Genomic DNA, 18,456 nt, shown 5'->3' on the forward strand with positions numbered 1-18,456 from the left:
CATGGTAGCTTCTGCACAATTGGGGGGAGGGGGGTAGGACCATGCTAGTGGGGCAAAGTGCAGAATGCACAGGGGCCTTACAGACACAGGCTGCTGGGGTTTCTAGTTCACTTGACTGGGGAGTGCTCCTTTGTGATCCCAAATATGAAAGAGCAAAACCCATTCACCAAGAGGATAGTACTAGGGACAGCTTCACCCTTCCAAACTATCCTGCTCCAGTGGCTGAAGTCCAAGGTGCCACACGGGAATTTGCTCCCACAAAGACCAGCAGTATCTTCCCCAAGGTGGCTCTGCACTTACTTGATATCCCAGATGTAGATGTACGTGTCAACCGAACTGGTAACCAGCAGGTCCGGCTCAAATAGTGCCCAGTCCAAATCACTAGAAAAGTTGCAAACAAGGGAAGTGGAGGGAGCATCAGCAAGAGGGATCTATCTTGGACAGCTGCAAACACCAGACCCTGCATGGACATTAGTAATTCTCTTGTTCGTTGCCTTCTTAACACAATGCCCCATTGGCCCAGTTTCACAGCTCCAAAGACCAGCTTTTCCAAAGACAGAAGGTGCCATCCAGGGAGCTTTAGCTACATGCCCTTTGCTCATTTTACTGGCCACTGTGTTTCTCTAGGGCAGAGGTAGGGAACCTCCAACCCATGGGCCAAAGGGAGCTCCCCCTTCCCAGAGTGCTTTGGTTTGGCTAAAATGTCTCCTTAAAATATAATACCTCTTGGAGGATGGAAGTGTGTGTGTGTGTGTGTGTGTGTGTGTGTGAAACTCTCACTTTTGTGTGGCTGGAATGTAGCACATTGTACAAAAGGCAGGAGTCACACCTGCTGATCCACCCACTTTTACCCCTGGTTCCATCCACCACTGGAATGTGTCCACCTCATCCCACAAAATTGCCCATGGGCTTAAAGATGTTCCCCACCACAGCCCTGGAGCAGAAGGTTCTACAGAAACAAGATCTATGATGGCAAACAGTGTCCCTGAAAAACAGCTAGCCCACTACTACTGAGATCTCCCTATAACACAGCCACAGAAAGAGCAATATTGCTTAACATTTGTATCATGCTTATTATTATTAGCCATATTTCAAATAGGGAGGTTGTTACCAAGAGTGCTGTTTGCCTAAGGTCACCTATCGAGCTCATGGCAGAGGTGAGATTCAAAATGGAGACTTCATGAGCTGTAGCCCAGTCCCTTAGCCCTTAGGCTACCCCAGCTCCCAACAGAATTTGTGTCCTGGAATATTCTTCTGAATCCTCCGTAATGCAAAGCAGTTTCACAGAAAACAAACTGGCATGCAAAGAGGTAGAAAGTTTGAAAAGCACAGCTTTGGGGACTAAGGGAGTTCCAGCCCACCAGAGAAAAACACCCTGTTGCTGAGACCATCATTTAATCAGGATGAGAGGGGGATGCTTAATCTTCTTCTCCCTCTAATTCACTGCATGAATATTGAAAATATGTCCAGACAAACTTAGGATTTGCTAAGCTGGAGTATCTGGACATGTCCGCAGACAGCTGGTTAGATTGTGGTGCTGATAATGCCAAGGTTGCAAGTTTGATCCCAATAAGGGACAGCTCCATACTCCACCACTGCAGGGGGTTGGACTAGATCAGGATCCTTTCCAACTCTATGATTCTATGAGCTCAAAGTTACTGCAGCAGTGACTGAAGCACTTCATGCACTCCAAGCAGGGAGGGCCAAAAGGGGGGCTTCAGAGAGGGTCCAAGCATCAAGCTCATCACATCAGGACTGAAATTCCCAACACCATGAGCCAGTGTGCAAGGCTCACTGGCCCGCATGACAATGGAGTGCGCTAGGGCTCCCCAGGGCCGTACCTGATCACACGTGTGTGCCCTTGCAAGGAAGTGCCAACTTCCCCATTACCATCTTTCCATTTATACAGGTCAACTCGTTGGTTGCTCTGAAATTAAACAGAAGACATGAGAAGCCACAACACGGGCAGCAGAGTGCTATGTAGCTACAGAAGTGCTCCCTAGCACTAGAACACTCCACCACCCTTTAAAAGGCCCTGCTCTGGAGCACGTCAACAAGAGAAACTAGCTTGCCAGCATCTTTGCTACAACAGCTCTTCCTCCCTCCCAGCCACACCACACCCCCAAGAGTCTGAAATGAAATCCCCACAGAGATGCATCAATGCACCACCCTTTTAATTTTTCCTAAATGATGCAAGACAACTTACGAGAACTGATTTGGCTGCTTTAAGTTCTCCTTTATTTACACCACCTCATCTGTTTTTAATGGCTTGCTGGTTCGTTTTGATCCTCAGAATGCTTTACTGATTCTGAAGTTTGTTAGTTGCCTTGATCATCAAATAAAGTTTAACATAAACAAGTTGTGCTTTGGTTCACACATCACATGAAACCATCGTTTAAAAAAAAAACACCTATGGTTTAACATGAACAAGCAGCATGTGAACTGCTGAAAAGCTTTTGCTCCACTCATTTCCTGCTCAAAACTGGGCTTATGGTTTGTTTCCCTTCAGACGCTTATTCTTTTCTTATGTTCTTATGACTGCAAATCATCTGGATGACCATCTTGAGAAAGAGGAGCACCCTTTCCCACCAGAAAACATGTTTAACTTTTCACAGAACCAAGAAAAGCTAGCATTTGTAAGAACACCCAATGCAACAACTCCACTGAAAACCCTTAAAGCATCCTGAGTGACAGGATAAAAGGGGCAATATTGAGTCATTAACTGTGCTGCCTCCAATCCCTGTCCATGAATGAAGATGTCCTGGTCACATACACACACACGACTTGGGACCATGTCTAATGTTACATTTCCCTCACCAAATGTTTAAAATACTTGGAGGCAGGTGGCTAGAAGAGAGCTGAATGTGTGTTTTTATGTGTAACACTGGAAAGGGCCAGATGTGGGCAAGCTTCCAAGAAGTTCTGTGGAATTCAAGCAGCCTGTCCCAAGAACTGAAAGGGGCTGATTACTGCAGGTTGATTGCAGAGTAAAGGGGTGTGTGGAATAAACATGATTGTTGCTACTGTTATTTCCGTTTAGGGTACCATGTGCGGAAAGGTGGGACTCTGAACACTAACATAGCCCCATTCCCACAAGCTAGTTGGACAGATTTGTTGCACTCCTGGGATCCAATTGGAAGGAAATGTAATCACAGGATCAGGGCCAGCATGGAGCATACCGACGCAGCAAAGTAGTGTGAGTGACTGTCATGCGGGTTCCACTGCACAGCTCCTATGTCCCACTTGCTCTGGCGCGAGATCTTGCGGTGGCCGTCAGAAGGTGCATCTAAGTTAACAATGTAGAGGAAGCGGCGCCTGCAAGAGACAGACACACACAAAGAAGAAATCAGCAGCATTACATTGGAACCAGCCTGTGAGTTGCTGCACCAGAAGAATACAGCACAGTCAATCACCTACAAACTCCATCTTGTTTCTGGAACTGCCCAGGGGAGGGGTGAATCTTTATCGATGCTGATCAAAATGGGCTAAGCTACACTCCATCATGCGCGGAGGGCAGATTTTGCTCCCATGAACAGCTCAGACTTTCCATGAAAGCAATGGGTGGCAGCCACTTAATTCAAGGCTGGAGATAAACTTTCTTCCCAATTACCCCAGCCCCTGGCAAACAAGCTAAGCTTGATGGGATTCTGCTACTCAGCCACACCAGAGCATTGGGAACCAGCAGATAGATTCCCTTGTTTCATCATGACAACAGCTCTGTAAGGTCCATGAGCTTGAGCGAGAACCACGCAGCATCTCTTGTTAAGCTTCACAGCCATGACCAAAGACTTGAATCTGGGCCTCCTTGCTCAGCACTCCAACCGCAACCCTACACTGGCTCTGAGATATAAATTGTGAAACTTTAAAGTGAAAGAGATGCAAATTAAAGTCAGCCGTGAACAAGAGGACATTAACTTTGCTGCTGCAGAACTTCACAACAGCAAAATCCTATGTGACATATTCCAGGCCAGGCTAATGCAGACTGCCTTAGTTGGACACCAGGCTTGTGGCTGGCCTGGTTCCTCCAAGGGACTGATGGAGGCGCTGGCTGACAGCAATGTAAGGCTACACGGCCAGACGGCTCAAAGACACAAAGTCCTACACGGTGTGTGACATTGCGCCAGTGAGAGACTGACAGGGAGGGCAGCTAGATCCACCACCATGGAATGCCTCCCAAGAGGCTTAAAAATATCACAGAATATGATATGGAGACAACTATGTCCAACATTCCTTTCTCAGTCAGGATGTCGGCCTAGTTTCTGCAAAGAAAGGAAGGGAGTGTAAACATGTGTCTGGTGTGTATCACTTCAGACTACAGGTGGAGCTGACATGACTGAATGCTCTTTCCATGCAAACTAGTAAGTCAAGGAGAATGATCCCTACCAACTCTATGCATGGGGCTTAAAAAAAAAAACCTGTATGGAAGAAGCAGCCTTTCAGTTAGATGAAATCACACCAGTCATCCTGAAACAGATTTACTGCCTCGTCTGTGGATTGCAAGAACTAGGTCACAATTTAGATGCTTGCCTGTCTTGAGAGGCTGAAATCAATCTCAGATGTTTGACCACAATGTGATTCGATCATGCCAGCCTTTACTTAATAAAAAAATTAATTTGAACACATGGCAAAAGCTGGCATTCACCATCTAAGGTATACTCACTGAAAATAAGCTTGCCTCCAGATGATAAGCACTGCATTCCATCAGGGGCAGACGCATTTGAATAGAACATTTACCACAAGGATAATGTTGTCACATCAAAATATACAATGAGAGTTACGAAATATCACTCTGGGAAGGCAAGAAGGAGCAGGCATGAACTCCCATGCAGAGTAAATGTCCAGAGACTGATTTAGAGACAACCTGGGGAACGGCTGGGTGCAAAGCTGCACCAACTTTGTTCAGATACTCTGCCAGTAAACTCTAAGTTCTTTTTTCCTTTTTTCCTTATTGTTTTTATTGAAAGATTTTCATGGATAGCAAAGGTATATATAGCACCTCCGTTTTCAGTTCACAGAGTCCTATCTACATTTGGTGTGAGATACAGCTATCATAGGCATTGTGAGGGGGTTTTGGGGGGGGGAGAAAAGTGGGGAGAGAGAGGTGGGAGAAAGAAGGGGGCAATGATTTTTTTCTTCTTTTGCATAGTGTATGTGCAGGGTTTTTGTGTCACTGTCATGTGGATAAGTTCTGCATCTATTCGTTTATTAATTTTCGTTGGTAGTGAGAGAGATTGGGGAGCCCAGGGCATGGTTGGTTGCATTCAATTGATTGAAGTGAGGGGTGTGTGTGTGTGTGTGCGCGCGCGCGCGTAAGGGGATTCTATGCTGTTGGAGGGTTTATGTTGGTATCTTGTTGAGCTGTGTATGAAATAAAGGGCAGCCACACTAGAGTGAAGGCATCCTCTTTTGTTTCTCCTCTTACTAATTTCAAATTTTTTTGATGCCCTGACCTGGTATGGAGGGGGCAGGAGGAGCAGGGTTGGTGCAAATGCAATCAGTCCACATCTACATATAGAGAACTAATGTCTGCTTAGGGCATTAGGGAAAGAAACAGCAGACAAGGATGAAAAGAAGCATGAAGGTTAGATTTTGGAAAACACACAAGCAGGAGGACATCAGATAATCAGATCAGCAGAAGTTAAAGGTCACTGAACAGAGCTGAATACATGCAAGATTGGATTAGGGATAAGACTGAGCAAGGCTTCAAACATCAGCAACATGGAAAAGAAGCAGTGTGGGGAGAGGCAAAGTGTAAGACTCAGAAGTCAAGGCCTCATGATTTTGGATCTGAGCAGCGACCTGTGCTTCAATTTAAAAAAAAAAATTTTTAAGACTTTGCCAAAATATATTGCATCTCATTAAAAAATCTGCTGGGAGGGAAAATATGGCATAGACTCAGCATGAACAAAGTCTTTCTTCATACAACATATAATTGACATATGGAATTCACTGCCACAAGGTGTGGTAAAGGTTAGTAAGAGTTTTTTTTTTAAAGTTTACAACCACCTCCCCCACCTCGAAGTTTCAGACTACAACTCCCATTGTCCCAAGCTATCATGGGCGTATGATGCTGGGGCTGATGGGAACTGTAGCCCAAATCCTGTGGAAGGGGCTAGACTGGGGAAGGCATGTCTGTACAAATTCAAGGAGGTTAGGTCTTATCAAAGGCTATTAGCCCACGACAACTAAATAGAGCCTCCACCTTGAGAGACAGTGTGCTTCTAAATAGGACACCCTGACAGCAATCAGTGGAGTGGGGTGGGGTGGGGGTTGCCTTCATGCTCTGTTTCCCAGATTCGCAGAAGAGGCTTTTGGATGGCCAGTCATGAAAACAGGACATTAGACTGAACAGATCCTAGAGTCAGATCCAGGAGGAGTCTTTATGCTTTTGGTGCTTGAGCTTATGCTATCAATCTCTTCTCCTCTGCCCCACTGAGAATGTGAAACACTAGGAAGAGGAAGAGCAGGACCCTTGCATCAACCCAAGAAGATGTGTCCGTCTTCCCTCCACGTCCACCTTCAAGGACTAGTCCAGCAGCTGCCAGGGCTAACTGCAATTCTATCCCAAAGGTGTTGGCACTCACCCAGAAAGCACTGCATGCTGCCCAAGACAGTCCACGGACATTGCAGTTGCCTGCAAAATAGGAGAAAGAAAGAAATAAGGTCCCTCACATTAGCTTAGCTTGTCAATACATCCATTGCTTAGGGGGGGAAAGAGAATGTTAAGTTGGAACATTTGGTGAAGGGGAAAAGAGATCACTAGAGTCAACTTGACAGGGATGAAATAAACCTGATTAAACACACAATTAGGAAGGAGAGCTACACACATTTACTAGAGAGTAAGTCCCACTGACAACAGGATTTACCTCACATGGGCACGAGTAGGGTTGCATTCTAAGGAAAGGAGCTTATTTTAGAGCAGAGGGGGAGGCAAGTGAGCTCTTGCCTGCAAATGCATAAATCACCAGCTCCAAAGATACTGAGATTTAAAAATATATACTCAGTATCCTTAAATCTAAGCACACCCAATTTAAAGGGCAGCAGCCCCTCTTCACACCAAAGGGGGTTTTGTCCCCGTTTTGCAGGTTCCACTTAAGTAATGGAAGCAAAGAAAAAGGAAGGGCAGCAAAATGGTACTAAAAAGGATTACGTAATTTTGGTTGAAAACAACCTTTTTCAGGAGCACTGAAAAAACAAACATATTTGCAAACCAAAATACACACACAAGCACAATGGAATAGCCTGTGATAAGAACTTGTAGTAGACAGGACATATCGTAAAACCTAAAATTGCTAAAGGCTTTGGTATGCAGCCTGGGAATGCTATTTGATTTGCCTTTATCCCTTGAGACTCTAACAGCCTGAGTGGCAGGAATGACCTTCTAAAACTAAGCATAATACACTGTGTCGACCCCCTACCCCAGGAAAGAGATAGCTTTGCCAGTTATCCAAGACCGGCAAATTCAAGGCAGGATTGCTGCAACGTGCTCCCCTTGAAGACTGTTCAGCAACTACAGCTCATCCAAAATACCTGCCCTACTCTTCAAAAAGGGAGGGTTTTTTGGGGGGGGTCAATCATTTGGTCAACACTTTAGCTTAAGGCTAGAGCTCTGCTGTGCTACCTCGTCTTCAAACCAGTAACCCGACTTCTATTTGGGTGCTGTAGTGAAATTTAGCATAAAGCTTTTAATCCCAACAAGCAAGTCAATACTGGAGTCCAAGTTCTGAGTCCACCAGTAAGACCTAGGATAGTAGCTCCGTGGTAAAGCATGCAGTAGGTCCCAGGTTCAGTCCCAGGTGTCTCCAGGCAGTGCTGCGTAAAGACCCATCTCAGACTGGAGAACCACTGTCAGTCAATGTAGACAATACTAAGCTAGATGCATCAGTGGCTTAACTCGGTATCTACCTAACAAGGATCACATCCTGCACCCCAACTGCTTTGCTGCAAATTGGCAGTGAATCAAGACAGGTAAAGAGCAGCTACTACAGTGTTTTGGTAGTACTTTTCCCAGAAAGGCACAGACAAATGGGATGAGCCTGCAATGCAAACTCAGTAAACTTGTTTTAATAAAAGCACTTGATCTGCAAGCATATTGCACTGCCCGATAGCAATCAGACTACCTTGAAATGAAAGAGAAACACCATGAAAGGCAGCAAGTGATTAGAAGCAGATGAAACGCTTGCCTTTCCAGCCTCTCCTTGCTGTGCTTTTACGCTGTCAATGTGACAGACTAGGTCAGTAGGTAAACACAACAGCTGTTGGGAGGAATGGAGAGAAAGATTAGCTCAGTTCTGGAAGGAGAAATTCCAGCATCAGAAAATGCCTAAAGGGCTTGGCCTTCTGGGAAAAATTTCTTCATGACCTCTGAAAGGCTGCCCAGAGCCAAACAACAGCAGAATCTCCTTCAAGTGGGTCCTTGGGGCATCCATAATTGCTCCCATTATAGAAATACCTGCTAGCAGACTTGCACTGAAGCAGCTGCAACGCTTGCAAGGAATCTGGAGCCACTACAGGACTCCAGCAGCTCAGTGACAATTTGTAGGTTTGCTGCAAATTCCACTCAAAAGATTCACATATCTCTGTTCTGAGAGCCCAACTGCTTGGAAAGCAGAAATCCAATTGCTGTTATCCATGTGGTCCCTGCATGGTCTTTCCTGATTGAGATTGTTATCTCTTTTGAATGTTTGTGTACCCCACCTTTCGATTGAAGGGTCCTCAGGGTATTTGTTTCTCAATAGCATAAATGTGTGCTCATTTACTCCTAGAGTCTTGGAAGACTAGGAAGCAACAAGCAAGGATCCCACATGCTGGTCTATACTATCAGATGTCATCATGATGCAATTAAAAAGGCTTCATTGCATACTTTGCTGCAATCAAATACTGACAAATAATAGTCAACTGACCACCATCCTAATCCTAGTAAAAAATATATTAGTACACCATCTGCACACATATTTCCACGAAGTTTTTAACTACTCCCATCCCCCCTCCAGTTTATGTGCAGAAAAGTATTGTGACTTATGTATGGGGGATGCTGCACTTGAAAAGCCTTTCAGGAAGAGAGTTTGCCTCTCTTATTCCATAACATACTGCACAGATACTCCTCAGTAGATATATCCATTATTCTAGGTCAGTGTTTTTCAACCACTGTTCCGCGGCACACTAGTGTGCCGCGAGATGTTGCCTGGTGTGCCGTGGGAAAAATTGAAAAATTCAAGAGAATTACTTTATATATAGTCAATATAGGCACAGAGTTAATTTTTTTAAAATTTTCTAATGGTGGTGTGCCTCGTGATTTTTTTCATGAAACAAGTGTGCCTTTGCCCAAAAAAGGTTGAAAAACACTGTTCTAGGTAATGAATTTGTTCCCACAACAGTAGTATTCTGGAATGAGGGGCTTCCACACAGGGAGCATTCACACGCATTCAAGAGTTTTGTAGGATGTGTAGGAGAGATATTTTATTTTTATTTATTTATACTTGCCTCTTCTCATGCTCCTAGTTGCACACTTAAGCCTCATTTCAAGTAGAAAAAGAGGACAGAAGTTCCCGTACCATGAACCATTCTGCAAAGAGCACACACCCTGCATGGGTCTCATCTAAGCCTGGGCAGGTTAAACAGAGTTGTCCAAAATCCCTGTCAAGTACTGTCTGCTGCAGTCAGATACAAAAGTGCTGAAGTGCAAAATGACGAAAGGGCATGTTTAGTCTGTGCTTCTTCCAACACTAAATGTAACCTTTTAAAGTATGTAAAAAAGGCCCTGTTGGAACAGACCAAAGGCCCATCTAGTCTAGCATCCTGTTCTCACAGAGGTCAATCAGATAGACTATGGGAAGCCCATAAGCAAAACTCAATAGCAACAGCACTGCTTCCACTTGTGCAGGGGTCAACAAACTTTTTCAGCAGGGGGCTGGTTCACTGTCCCTCAGACCTTGTGGGGGGCTGGACTATATTTTGAAAAAAAATATGAACAAATTCCTATGCCCCACAAATAACCCAGAGATGCATTTTAAATAAAAGGACACATTCTACTCTATTCACACTTATTCCAGGACCATCTGCAGGCCGGATTTAGAAGGCGATTGGGACAGATCCAGCCCCTGGGCCTTAGTTTGCCTACCCATGCACTTGTGGGTCCCAGTAAATGGTATAGACAGAGAAATAAACTGACTCCACAATGGAACATGAGATATGACACAGCTGCCAAGAAGGATGCATGCTAGATGGTGACGAAGATTCTGTTTCCACCAGTCAGCTTTGAAAGTAGGCACTGGTTAAGTGCAGCATGCCTTCAATCTCTTTATAAGAAACACAAGTACACTTACTTTACATTACTTTAGAAGTGGCACTCCCCAACAGTTGTATAGAATAAATTAGCATGAGCAAGCTATAGTCACAGAAACTGCCTATGGCAATACAACAATCCAATATTCAGGAAGCCTTAACTACAAATGTTAATTTCCTCAACACTATTTTTAAACCAATCAGTACGGCAGATCACTGTATCTTTGTGTAAATTCAGTTCTCACATTACATGCTTTTGATTTTTTGAAACTGAACAGCAGACTGCAATCAGTTCACCATCTACAAGATGGAAATGAAGGCAACTTACTGTACAAGGATGCTGTACAAGTTGAGCACATTACAAATAGAATTTTCAGGTGGTACAGAGATAACACACTGGTAAAGGGTCTCATTTTAGCTGCAAAACTATTATTGCAGCTCTATAATAACAGCTTCAGAAATGAATTAATAAAAACTACCACTATTGGAAAAAGGAAGCTTCTTTACCCTCTGCCCAAAATAGAAACCCATCCATCTAGCTGATACCGGTAAGCAGAAGCCCAGTATCCTGTTGGGAGATGGGAGAGCTATATTCCCCCTTGGCAACAACACCAGTAAGGGGAGTAGACAAGGGAACATTATTCACAGCTGAATAAACTTTCAACAGTTACTGTCCCTGGCTTAAGAGGTCTCGGGGCTGGAAGTAAGTGATACTATCTGCCGAAAGAAGTAGCATCATGAGTGGCCACAGAAACATCTGGTAGACTCCATACAGCAGGAATGGGGAGCCTGTGGCTCTCCAGATGTTGTTGGACTACAACAAGAAACAACATGACATGAAGGCCAGCAACATTAACCCCGCTATGTGAAAATTCCTTGTAGATGACCACAGTGCCTGGAGTCAGGTCACATACCCACAGCAGTGACCAGACGAGAAATGACCACTGGGAGGAGCAGAGAGAAGAAACACCATGCTGCATTTGTAACAGTGAAACTGGATACCCTCATCTGCCCCAGCTGCAATAAAGCATGTATTGGCCTCTACAGCCACAGGAAATAACTATCCAACAGTTTGACTTCACCCCAACGGCACACTCTTCCATTGTCTCTTGTCTTGAGACAGACAGATGCCAACAGCAACAAGAAGAAAGGAGATTCTGACTAAACATCAGGAAGAGCTCTCTGACAGCAAGACCTGTTTGACGGTGGAACAGTCTCCCTTGGAAGGTAGTGGACTCTCCTTCACTGGAATTTTTTTAAGAAGAGGTTGGATGGCCATCTGTCATGGATGCTTTAGCCGATATTCCTGCATAACAGGGGTTGGACGATCCTCAGGATCCCTTTCAACCTTACAGTTCTATAATTCTATGAACTAACATCATCATCCATGACCGCAGGCCATGCTGGCTGGGACCAGTAGGAATCCAATTCCAACATCTAGAGAGCCACATGCTCCCTAACCCTGACTTAGAGGACTCTGAAAAACACCTGTCCTTTCCCCCACCACTTTTCAAAGAAACACAGAGTCAAGAATCACATGCTGTCAATGGCTGAAACACCTACTGTTCCAGAGGCAGGGAGAGGGAGGCTTGTTTCTCTTTCCTGAGGAATTGTATTTTGTAACAATGCAGGAAATATCTTCCCCAGTGCCTGCATATGATGATCAGCAAGGTTTGCAGGGAATGGTTTCACAGACCAGCCTGGGACTTGGGCCAGGCCTAATTAATTCCAGAGACTGCAGGTTGGCTATTGTGAGGATGCTTGCCTAGATGACTCATTTACATGATACACCAGGGTGTTTCTTGTGGGGGAGAAGGAGACAGGTGGGTCCTGTAGCACTAAACGCTAACAAAACTATTTACCATGGCGTAAGTTTCCTGAAAAGAGGGCTTCATTCCACAAAAGCTTATGCTGCAATACAATGATTTTTTTTGGTGGACCACCTGAAAATTGCTGAGGTTTTGGTCAGAGCGCTTAATAATCTTTTTTGCTGCTGTTCTACAAATCAAAGTATATAATGTTTTAATAACCACAATTGAGCCTTTCTAAGGAGATGAGTGAAGAAAAATAAAAACACCTTTTCTTTAATATCAGCACCATTATCAAAAACAGCACCTTATTTGTTGCATAATTTTGAAGTTAGTTCTTTTACTTGTTCTACCTCCACTGTCCAATGTCTGCTGCTGGGAATCCCAAGTGAGAAGAGTTGCTGTTGCACTCAGGTCCCGCTTTCAGGCTTCCCTTTGGGGCATCACGTTGACCACTAGGAGAACAAGATGCTAGACTAGTTTGGCCTTTGACCTGATGTTATGAAAACATGGGCCCTGAATGTCCCTTAAGCTGGCAAATACTTTGAGAAAAATTAGTAGGCCTGCAAAATTTTACAGACCTCATTAGCGTATTGGATAATCCACCCCTAATCAAAATACCCCTGGTATCCAACATCAGAAAAAATAAGGTTATTATTAAGCTTATTCATGACCTTGTAGAAAAGCATCTCAAAGCAATGTACAGTATAATATAAACACTAAATACAAACTAAGCTCACACTACCATTTGAAAACCCCTCATATTGCTCTTTTTCTAAACAAGTTGCCTTTTCCATTCTATTGTACCTTTAAAAAATGCTTGTTGTAACAATCTTATGTTGATGTTGAGAGCTTTGTGAGGTCTGCCTAAAAAGTGGTATATAACTACTGTAAATAAATGGGCCTCTTAGGTGACCACAGGACTCTTAGACCTTGACTACAGCAGTCTTAACACAGCCACGCTTAAGAAATTATGTTCTTAAAAACTCCCTATACACACACATACACTTGGGCTTGCCCTCAAGTCTGAGCAGTTCTGCAGAACTCGATTTTTTTTTTATTTTTTGGCAGCATTTTGGTTGGCCTGACAAAGAAAGGTGTTGCCTAAAACTGGATTTTGAAGTTTTCAGTTGAGGTGAAGCCAGCCCTCTTCAGCAAACCACGAAGAAAGGAGAGGCGCCCCAACTACACCAGAGGACGCCCCCCACCCCGTGTGACGCGTCAAGGGACATGGGTGCACCCCACCCATGGGTGGTAGGTGGGAAGGAACAGAGGGGGAGACAGCTGCTCCCCTCCCCTCCCAAAGAAGAAACTTGTGTGGGAAGAAAGAGACCGCAAAATAAAAGCCCCGCCGGCAATCCCGCTTCGGCACAAGCCGAAGAGACACGGTTACCTGCGAGTCCCGAAACTCCACCACAACATTCTCACTACTCCAGCGCGCCGCCATCTTGGACTGCCCAGGAAGCAGCTGGAGCAAGGGACGCCGCTGGCGGGCGTGACGCAACGCGCATCGCGCGCGAGGCCTGCCGGGAAATGTAGTCCAATCTTAAGGAAGCCTGAGGAAGAGCGTGGGGCTCGCCTGTAGCGTTTTATACGCTCCGGCGCCCCACCCCACCCCCTGCACCGTCTCCTCCAATAAAATAAAATGCAGCCTTCCCTTGCTTCTCGTTTTGGGACTGGGTGGGGTTTAAAAATACGTGGAGACAATATTCAGTTTCTTAAATTGCAAGGGCTAAGGAAGTCACATCTTGTGGAAGCCAGATCATGTGTTGAGGCAGGTTGGGAGGGGGTGTACTTGCGGCATGCTCAGAAGCTCGTTTCCGCATATTTCTTAATTTGTTAATTGGTCTCTTAAAGCCACTTTCCTGTGCCAGCTCATCCAAAGCGGTTTGTAACATTTTAATACCCCAGCCAATGGCTGAACTCGACAACCAATAAAGAAGCCAATTAAACAGCATGATTTCTAGGCAATAAAACAATATCACATTGGGCGGGGGGGGGGGGGTGAGAAGCCCAACACGATTTCACAGGTTCGTTGGAAGCTGTGTTATGCGGTTTCAGATATTTGGTCTTACGCAACTCGGGTATGTGGAACAGTGGAAGGCTTTAAAAGAGAACTGAACAAATTCATGTGGGATAAGGCTACCAATGGCTACAAGCCACAATGGCTATGCTCTGCCTACACTGCTGAAGCCCCTGCGTCTTGAAAACAAGTTGCTGGGAATTGCAGCAGGAGAGAGCGCCCTCGGGTTCAAATCTGGTTGGCATGTCGTTGGCCATTGTGAGAACAGGATGTGGGACAAGATGGGCCACTTGCCTGGTGGTGCGCAGCAAGCATTTCTTATATTCTTATGTCCTTCCAGCACAGAAAGATGCAGTAAAAGTATGTTCATATTACAGGTACACTGTAGCAGGCTTATTTTACATTGATTTGTCCTAACAGTTGAAAAGGGTTCTGAGATAGACCTGCTATCTACAGCAACAAAACTCCAATAGAAGAGCTGTTTTATGTTACAGCAGTGTCGGCCTCACCCCGCAAAGAAAACCTGAAATTGGGCTTACTATTAGAGTATTAAGAATAAAAATTGCTCGTAGGAGCTCCACCCTGTAGATGCCTCTGAGATGTTAAGATAGTAGGCGGCTTTGGAGTGGGCGCAGCTGCTCTATAAGCAAAAGAATTAAGTTTCAAAAGCAGGCAAATGAGAAGATTGAGCAGCAAAAGATCTGGGGTTGAGATCCATTGGGCCACCCCCTAACTACCCCCCTGGTTATGGTTCACGCTGGAGAAGAGGGATTTAAAGTGTTATATGCTAATGTCCAATGTTGCGGGGCCAACACTGACTTACTGCTGCTGCACATGGTTACTGTGTTAAAAACCATTGAATGTTTACTTCGATCAATGAATTCCACAAGCTGATTATGGGTGTTCCTGTTCATGGAGGATTCATCCTGATTTGTTTGCAAAGGAGGCCAGACAACGTTGGTCACTTACTGAGCAATCGGCCATTTTGGGGGGTGCTAGGCAGTGGCTGTGTACACACCATGCATTTAAAGCACATGGCTTCCCTCAAATAACCTTGGGAACTATAGTTTGCCTTCCGCAGAGCTACAATTCTCAGCACCCTGAACAAGTAAGTGTTCTCAGAATTCTTTTGGGCAAGTAATGTGCTTTAACTGTGCACTAAATGTATGGTGTGTCAAGCAAATGTTAGCCTGCACTTTCCAGAGATTTTCCCCATCACTTTCCTTATCTCAAAAAAGTCTGATCTTTTGAGGGAAGCAGGTTTATTGCACAAGACCTCCCAACCAACTGCAATTGCACTGCCTGAATTTGCCAGTAAGTGACGGAATCCCACTAAAAAAAGTTGCAGGCTGGGAAGTGAAGTGCCCTATAAAAAGAAAATGAGGTTCTGCACGCGGATGGCAGCTGTGGAAGTGGACAATCCATTTCCACAACTTTCTACAACTAGGTGTACTCCAAAGAGCAACCCTATCATTGGATGTTGGGCTGCAAGCCTATCGGCCTGAATATAAATATACAGGTTCAAGCTCGCTTCCTTTGCATCAGGTGAGATTCCCAACCAGCTAGATGAGCTCTCTAGCTTTTCTGCTATGTGTGTCAGTGGCTATTTTTAGAGCCCTCGGGCACGGAAGTGAGCCTGGAATAAGATCATTGGGAAAACAGACAAAAGGTGGGTTCCCTCTCTGCCACCAGCACTGTTAGGCACAGCTTTAGCAGAATCCCTTTCTTACCTTCTGTACAGAGCGCTTTATGCAACTCACTGTGAATTTGCTGGACAGAATTTGGTCCTTTATGCATTCACACTCTGGCCCTAAAGTTCTGGGGTCTACTAAACAAATCTGGGAGACCGGCCATCATAGTTGACTTGGGCAGGACTAGGCAGAAGGTAGATATAAAGTAGATCAGCAAGGATTCTGACTCATAACAGCCCCAAAATGACCTCTGGACTCCCCACTGTTGAAACCAACAAAGTCGGGGGGCATCAGATGTATGGAAAGACACTTAATTCAGTTCTGATACCCTAGTTCCTGGGCACAAAATTGTAAGTCAGGGGAAGTGAACCTGATCCCTACATCTTGTTGGAGTTCTCTCATTAGCTCCAGCCAGCATAGTCAATGGTCACAGATGATGGGAGTTGTAGTCCAGCATCTGAAGTCCACTTGAGGTTATAGTGAAAAATGATGTAGAATTTGCAAGCTGGGACATCTGCCCACCCGTTTTAGCATAATTGCCAGTGTGGTTGCACTTTATGAGACTCCTCTAAAAACACTGGACAGGATGGCTGTGTCCTTGCTACGGGACTGCAGAGCAATGCTAGATGAAATTTGAGAATATATACAAGGAGCACAATACAAAATGAAGTGCAAAAAGTATGGGGGTAGAACAGGATAGGTTATACATCTATGGCTTCATCTTAAGAATGTAATCTTCCGGGGGGGGGGTGATAGTGGCGCTATATAAATAATAATTGATTCTGTGTACTTGTGTGTGTACGTTAGTACTAGAAAAGAAGAAAGTGTTCAAGAAATGTGTGGGATATGTATGAACTCCATTTTCAAAGGCCAAGAGGGCCATCTTCTGTCCTTGCTCCCACCCAATGTTTCACACCACACATGATAGTGCAATCCTATACAAGTCTACACAAAAACTCCCATTAAGAACAATGGGATTGACTTCCTAGGAAGAGGGTATAGAATTGCAGCCTAAAACTCAGGAGCGCCTATATAGCTGGTCAATTACTTAGCTTTGCTATTTTTCGCTATTCTTCTTCTTGTTGTTGTTCAGTCGTTCAGTTGTGTCCGACTCTTCGTGACCCCATGGACCAGAGCACGCCAGGCACACCTATCTTTCACTGCCTCCCGTATCTGAAGAAGTGTGTATGCACACGAAAGCTCATACCAAGAACAAACTTAGTTGGTCTCTAAGGTGCTACTGGAAGGAATTTTTTATTTTATTTTGTTTTGCCTCCCGCAGTTTGCCTCCTGCTATTCTTACTAAATATCAATTGCCCGTCTGAACTAAATATGCATTTTGCATTTCCAAAAACCTGACTGTTTTATATTTGTGCTTATAAAATTCCTATTTGTTATTTGCTTTTTTAAAAAGTCTCCACAACAAATGTTTGTGTAATGCAATGAAGTACAAGTACACATTTGCTTGAAAGTAAGTCTCACTGCAGTTTTAAATACCAAATTATTTTGTAACCATCTTTAAAAAAGAAACCCAAAGCAGTCCTGGGACCCTTGCTGTGAATCAACCCCCCTCCCTATGGCAGGACCTAGGATGTGTTCAGATGGCACAGGAAGCCACCATAGTTCGTGAAGCTAAGCTGGTTTGGGCCTGTTTGGTATCTGGATGGGTGACAACAGGTATGCTTCTTTTGGGCTCCTTGATGAAAGATAGGTGGACTATAAATAGAGAAAGTATCATAAAATCAAAACCCTCTTAGGGACACAGAAGAGTGTAACTGGGAGCTGTATGGTAAAATGCAGTATAGCTTCAAATTAAACAACATCGCTTAACATCAGAGAACCTGCTCCTCTTGTTCCTTATGACTTCAATCATTTATTTCATAAAAAATTTACATAGCTTGATAGTAAAAAACTTCAAAGTAGTTTACAAAAAGATAAAATAATCAAGTCAAGAAAAATGTCCCTCCCCCACAATAGGAGTCAGTAACCTCTGGAACGTCCGAAATAACTCCGCTGGACAACTACTAGAAGACGCAATGCAAGCTGCAAAATGAGGTTTCTTTGCAGCCCGCACTACCACATGGTTAGGCACAAGCAAAACTTGCACCACGAGCTATGAGATTCAGGTGAGGGTCAGATGACTTGTCAATCCCAGCAGGTATATAAGAGGACGACCCGGCCCGCAGCCTGCCCAGGCCAAGCCCATCTCTTTCTATTCCCATACGTTGTCGCCCACGGAGCACTGTTGTTGTTGTTCAGTCGTTCAGTCGTGTCCGACTCTTCGTGACCCCATGGACCAGAGCACGCCAGGCACGCCTATCCTTCACTGCCTCTCGCAGTTTGGCCAAACTCATGTTAGGAGCCCACGGAGCACAACTATGCTCAAATTGACAAAGAGGCATGTGCCATTCCATCTGATGCGGATCTGATATATATGTTGGGGTGGGGGTGGGGTTTGCACATGTGCCCATCAAGCTGTGTGTGGGAATTATCCCTCTGTGTGTGGTGCTGTCAGGAGGGGGTCATGCAAATGCTGCGCGTTGTGCAGAATGGAAATATTTAGGTGCAGCCAAGGTCAAGAGGCTTCCTGGTGAAGGAGATGGTGCTCCTATAGACAATAGCAACATCCTCGCCTTGACCCCTTAGTCTA

General features: G+C 44.7%; 1 protein-coding gene across 5 annotated transcripts in view; it reads right to left on the reverse strand.

Moving 5' to 3' along the window:
- The window catches only part of WDR59 (WD repeat domain 59), a 43,963-nt gene extending 30,374 nt beyond the window's left edge, over positions 1-13,589 (reverse strand). For 2 of the 5 annotated variants that reach the window (XM_033157423.1, XM_033157427.1), the window contains exons 1-5: positions 13,486-13,589; positions 6,585-6,634; positions 3,180-3,315; positions 1,842-1,927; positions 301-381 (exon numbers count right to left, since the gene is read on the reverse strand). In XM_033157423.1, coding sequence (XP_033013314.1) covers positions 301-381; positions 1,842-1,927; positions 3,180-3,315; positions 6,585-6,634; positions 13,486-13,539 — 407 coding nt within the window. In that variant the 5' untranslated portion in view covers positions 13,540-13,589. Of the gene's footprint in view, positions 1-300; positions 382-1,841; positions 1,928-3,179; positions 3,316-6,584; positions 6,635-13,485 lie in introns of those variants that run through there. The other 3 variants (XM_033157424.1, XM_033157426.1, XM_033157425.1) reach the window with 3 other exon arrangements.
- Positions 13,590-18,456: the final 4,867 nt, after the last annotated feature.

This window comes from Lacerta agilis, chromosome 8 (assembly GCF_009819535.1).
Source record: "Lacerta agilis isolate rLacAgi1 chromosome 8, rLacAgi1.pri, whole genome shotgun sequence".
NCBI classification, from domain to species: Eukaryota; Metazoa; Chordata; class Lepidosauria; order Squamata; family Lacertidae; genus Lacerta; species Lacerta agilis.